The 3384-nt window shown below is 41.2% G+C and overlaps 1 protein-coding gene across 1 annotated transcript; it reads left to right on the top strand.

The window, feature by feature from the left end:
• The first annotated feature begins 1159 nt into the window (after positions 1 to 1159).
• LOC108367653 (cytochrome c1-like) lies at positions 1160 to 1774 on the top strand. The gene is made up of 2 exons (XM_017622323.1): positions 1160 to 1165; positions 1226 to 1774. The coding sequence occupies exons 1-2, from the start codon at positions 1160 to 1162 to the stop codon at positions 1640 to 1642; spliced, it is 423 nt and encodes a 140-aa protein (XP_017477812.1). The 3' UTR covers positions 1643 to 1774.
• Positions 1775 to 3384: the final 1610 nt, after the last annotated feature.

Consider the following 3384-nt stretch of genomic DNA (forward strand, 5'->3'; position numbering starts at 1 on the left):
AAATTTTTTTATAATTTCGTTATATTATATTATTGTGGCCATCTTCCTTTATTGTATTTATGGTTATTTATTTAAAATTGGTTTTATAGTTGAATTTCTAAATTTTTCGTTAAGACTTTAGTTTAAACTTATTTTTATTTGAAATAAATTTGTAGTTTATTTTATTTTAATTTAAGTTGATTTAATTTAACTCTATTTAATTTAATTTAAGTGATTTAGTCAAATGCATATATATATTTCCACGCGTTAGCCTAAGTCTATTTTATATATGTAACCATGTACATGCATATACATATGAATGTACATGCAGGTATACAGGCATTTACATATATGTATACCCCAATGTCGTAAACAGGGTGTGATTGACAACTCAGGTAGGCTCTCTTTTAAGATACTATTATGCAAAAACAAATATGAACAAGCGATTCAAAATTCATAACAAAATTTCAATTTGACGTTATAGCATGGTTCTTCTGAGAGCCATGTTAAATTCAATCACACTTTGTTAATACATTTCGGTCCTACTTCTAATTTCTTAAAACTATGGTTCTTGGGGGTTTACCCCTTTTTTCTTTTTGCTTTAACTAGATTAAGTTTACTTTCTAACCTTGTGTTTTTTTTTATTTTATTTTTGTATTTTTTTTATTGAAAAAAAAACTTTAGTTTAGGCCCGAAGGACTCACCCTTGGTGCAGCAGGCTTGGGTGTGGCCTGCTGTTGTTGTAGTCGCTGGTGTTGCGCGCTGTTGTTGCTGGGGTTGCGCACTGTTGTTGCTGGTGTTGCGCACTGTTGTTGGTGGTGTTGCGCGCTGTTGTTGTGTGTTAAGCGCTGCTGCTGTTAGCGTTGTTATTACTGGGGTTGCGCAGCGCTATAGTAGCCGCGCTGGTTGGTGGCGTTGTTGAGGTGGCCGCGCTTTTGGCGGTTAAGACCATACTCTGGCGGTGCTTCCGCTGTTGCGGGGCGGTTGGTGCGGCCGCGCTCTTGGCGGTGTTGCTGCTGTGCGTTAGCCACACTATTGTTGTTGTTGGTGTTGTTGCGCGCTCGTTACGACCGCTGCTATGGCGGTTGTTGTTGTCCCCGCTGCTGTGGCGGTTGTTGATACTGCCGCGCGTGATGTGGCCGCTGCTATGGCGGCGTCGTCGCGCGTTGGGACCGCTGCTATGGCGGCGCGTTGTTGCACCCGCTACTGTGGCGGATGTTGTTGCCTGCGCGCGTTGTTGCTTTAGTTGCGCTGTGCTGCTTCCATAGAGCGTGTTACGGGCGCAAAGAAAGAAAAAGATGTTGCAGTAGAAGCAGCACCTGCCGCTGAATATGGTAGTGCTGACAGTGCATCCGCCAAAGAAAACGGTGACGCTGCCGAAGTAGCTGCTGAATCTACAACTCAAACACCAAAAGAAGCATCTGCTGAGGCTGAAGCTGAAGCTGCTGCTCCCGCCGAAGAAAATGGCAAAGATGATGAAGCGGAGAGCGAAGAAACTGATTCAGCACCCGCAGAAGCTGTTAAGAGAAAAGTCGCCGAAGCCGAAGCCGATTCTAAGCCAGAAGAATCCACTACAGCACCACCAGAGAAAAAAGCCAAGCTGGACGAACCAGTTAAAGAAGACAACCAAAATGGTTCCGAGGCAGCAGAAGTTGCGGCTTAATTTAGATCTTAATATAACACTTAAACTATTCTACATATTCAGTAACAAAAAAAACAGAGAAGTGTACACCCATAGAATTTTATGTGTATGATTTTATGAAAGTGTGTTCAGTTTTTTTTTTTTGCGAGGTTGACAAAACTTACATAATATGCAATCTGCAACGACTATACTTTTACTGTTGACATCTAAAGAAAAGATAAGGTTTGCATTTTATTTTAAATATTGAAGGCAAACCAATATCTTTCTTACCATGAAAAAGGCTAAACCTGTACATTCAAACAAATATTCAGTAAATTACTCGACTTGAGGTCGAGTCAAAGCTAGTCGCGCGATCTTGTTATACTCGCGCTGTGCTGCTGTTACGCGATGCTGTTGCCTTCGCGCGTGATGTGACCGCTGCTATGGCGGCGTCGTCGCGCGGTGTTAATTTAATTAGTATATAGTATATAATGTATAATACCAAGTAATATAATATAAGGTACACTGAGAAAAGAGTTTAGTGACGTCAACTAAATATGTGTTGTTCAACAATTAGTTACAATTACATGATTTGGTTATTGTTACCAAATGACGTGTTGAGAAAAAATTATTTCGATGCCTTTTCCTCTGAGTGTATATACCGGTGTTCATATGGAACAGCAGCCCTCATCGGGGAGCCGGCCTTAGTACAGTGCGGCATTCCCTTTTTCTTTAAACGCCGAGGAATTTTTGATGGGACTTAATAAGCATATAGTCCATATGCTAGCATCGGAACATTTCTTGCACGTTTATTGGCCGAAAGTTCTTCAACGCCTCGCTCCAGTGAGTCATTCGCAATCGTAAGCTGCAATCGCCGCACTACACCAAAGTCAACCTTTCGACACAAGCCACTACTCCACACAAACACAGATATATATAAGGAGTCATATATGATCCAGGTTATGAGACAGCACTTTGTGCCGATAACAATCAATAATGATTCGAAATTTATATTTAAACGTGTTGATACCAAAATTGAAAATAATTAAGAAAACATCAAATATATGTGCATACAAAATTAAGCTGCATCTGCTTCTATTAAAAGTATATAAGTATGTATGTTAGAATGCCCCATACGGCTCCAAGGAGTCCGAATGTAGTCATGTATAAGGCCAGTAAGAGTCCAGTGTGACTCATATTGAGGCATGAACCTAAGCTCATATAAGTCAAACTTCGGAGGAAGGAAAACAACTCTATGAGCTCATTATGAGCGTAAAGGTTCCGAAATATGACCCCTTAATACTCATTTATGACTCCCAATGGTTGCTGGAATAATGGACTTACCTTGTTCGCGGCTGAGGATACTTCTGCTGGTTGTCCCTCGGAGAGATCGGGTTCTGTAACGGGCGCCCGTTGGTTATAGGCTGGATGATGTTGGGCCCTTGCAGTGGGGTTCTGTTCTTTTTCTTTTTCGGCTTTTTTTTTTCACTGCACCACACCTGGGGTTTCTTCTCCTTTCCCCCTTTTTTATCACGAGGCTCTACTTTANTGATGAGACTTAATAAGCATATAGTCCATATGCTAGCATCGGAACATTTCTTGCACGTTTATTGGCCGAAAGTTCTTCAACGCCCCGCTCCAGTGAGTCATTCGCAATCGTAAGCTGCAAACGCCGCATTACACCAAAATCAACCTTTCGTTACAAGCCACTACTCCACACAAACACAGATATATATAAGGAGTCATATATGATCCAGGTTATGAGACAGCACTTTGTGCCGATA

Source organism: Rhagoletis zephyria, unplaced genomic scaffold, assembly GCF_001687245.7.
Source record: "Rhagoletis zephyria isolate East Lansing unplaced genomic scaffold, Rhagoletis_zephyria_1.1 Rzeph_scaffold_02755, whole genome shotgun sequence".
Lineage (NCBI taxonomy): Eukaryota > Metazoa > Arthropoda > Insecta > Diptera > Tephritidae > Rhagoletis > Rhagoletis zephyria.